We start from the raw sequence: 1,966 nt of genomic DNA on the forward strand, positions 1-1,966 counted from the left end.
TATATATATATATATATATATATATATATTTACATATATATATATATACATATAGGCAAACGTAGCAACAGATACACTCCTATTATCTAATATCCATTTAAGCTTCAATAGTTCGTACATACATCAATCCCGTTTAGTCGATCGATCATTCATTGGATCGTGCATGCACTCGCATATGTCCAGTCCAAACCTAAGATTGAATAGGTCATATACACACTCACACAAAGCAAATAGCAAATCCAGCCTTAATTGGATCGTACAACACTAACAAATACCAAATTCAAATTTCAGTTTCAATACATCGCCTATACACACACAGAATGACAAGTAGGGTCTAGGGGTTGTAACAAGTAGCTACAAGCTTGGATTCCACAAGTCAGATTGGATCAGACACACTCAAGCGTTGGATCAGACACAGACTTAAGCGAGATGGCTATTGCTTATAAACACGCCTCGCATGGATACACTCACATATCTTCCTATTCACCTACACTACGTGAAACATACACTCACTCACATAGTATATTGTTGACTATACTCTTGCGCTGGTTAAACAAATCTTTACACACACTGAATAGCTCCCTCCCACCGCCCCCCTCCCCCACATCTTCATTGGATGATAAAATACTTAGATATACGAACACAATATATAGATACTACATTCACTATTTTCTCACATCCGATATGTACTCATGTATAATACTACTTGATTTGACAGCGTACCTTCTTCCAACAGGTTTCCCCACAGATGAAACACTCTGCGTTGATCACGGATGTCGGCAAGTGCGAGTACGCGTAGACACATGGTGTTCATGCGCAGAGGTACGAGCACTGTGCCCCAGAGCTGGAAAAGTTGAGGTAAAACTAGGTTTTAGTCTGTGTACAACCCAGGTTGATGATTAGCTAAATTAGTTGGATGAACTATGTAGCTATGACTGAAAACAGTATGTGAGGAGATAGCCTGAAGCTGTGGGTGCATGGGTGTTCATCCGCAGGGATACTGGTACCGAGCTCCAGAGCTGGATTTTTTATAGTAAAACCAGGTTTAAGTACAGAAAAACAGGTTTAAGTACGGAAAACCCAAGTTTGCGAGCTATACTATAGTTTGTCGAACTATCACTAGATACGATACATGGAAAGGTAGCCTGAAGCTGTAGGTACACGGTGATCTAACGCAGCAGAACATAACAGGCTAACTCAGAGTTCACCCTACGTTACATCATTTCTTTGCAAACACGTGGCAAACGACTATAAATGAGGAGGACCGGATCTCAGTGCCTGACACCAGTTCTATAGAAACACATGAAACCTGCTTATGAAGTGTCTATATTTGTAATGAAAAGACTTAGCGCCACTTCTGTTCGGTGAATGTGACTTGGGGCTGGCCAGGCCTTTTAAACCTGCCTATGGAGTGCCTATATTTGGCTCGAAAATACTTATGCCACAGATATTGCCCGAGAAGGGCACGGGACACCCACCTGGTCTACATCGCAGAGATTACACTTCAGAGTGGCCTCTACTGTCTTGACCAAATCTGATGGAACAGCTAAGGTGTCGAGCATTTTCAGCATTTCCTTTTGTAACTCAGCAAGCTGCGAAGGTAGGTATACGCGATAGGTATAAGCGGTAGAAATGTAGGTAGGCATAAGCCGTGGACCGATGAAGTGCAATCGACGACTGTGTGTGTATGAGAATGTACAACAATAGCATATGCGGTGCACATGTATTGTGAAAAGTAGACGAATGTACGTACACAACATATATCTGTACAGGTAAGCGACTATATATATAATTTAACTATTCCAAGTGTATTCGGATATGTTGCTATAGAATACACATGGAACAAATAAATGAACAAATAAAATAATGCCTCAAATGGCCCAGAACGAATCAACTTATCGCTCTTGGCATTAATTCAATCATCGAATAGTGCGGCGGCTTCTGAACGTATAGAGACATACATTTG

General features: G+C 40.9%; 1 protein-coding gene across 1 annotated transcript in view; it reads right to left on the bottom strand.

Moving 5' to 3' along the window:
• Positions 1 to 723: 723 nt before the first annotated feature.
• The window catches only part of SARC_10737 (hypothetical protein), a gene marked incomplete at both ends in the record, with an annotated part of 6,196 nt that continues 4,953 nt past the window's right edge, over positions 724 to 1,966 (bottom strand). Inside the window, 2 exons of the mRNA XM_014295208.1 lie at positions 724 to 844; positions 1,479 to 1,592. Coding sequence (XP_014150683.1) covers positions 724 to 844; positions 1,479 to 1,592 — 235 coding nt within the window. The remainder of the gene's footprint in view (positions 845 to 1,478; positions 1,593 to 1,966) is intronic.

Source organism: Sphaeroforma arctica, assembly GCF_001186125.1.
Source record: "Sphaeroforma arctica JP610 unplaced genomic scaffold supercont1.1369, whole genome shotgun sequence".
Classification (NCBI taxonomy): domain Eukaryota; class Ichthyosporea; order Ichthyophonida; genus Sphaeroforma; species Sphaeroforma arctica.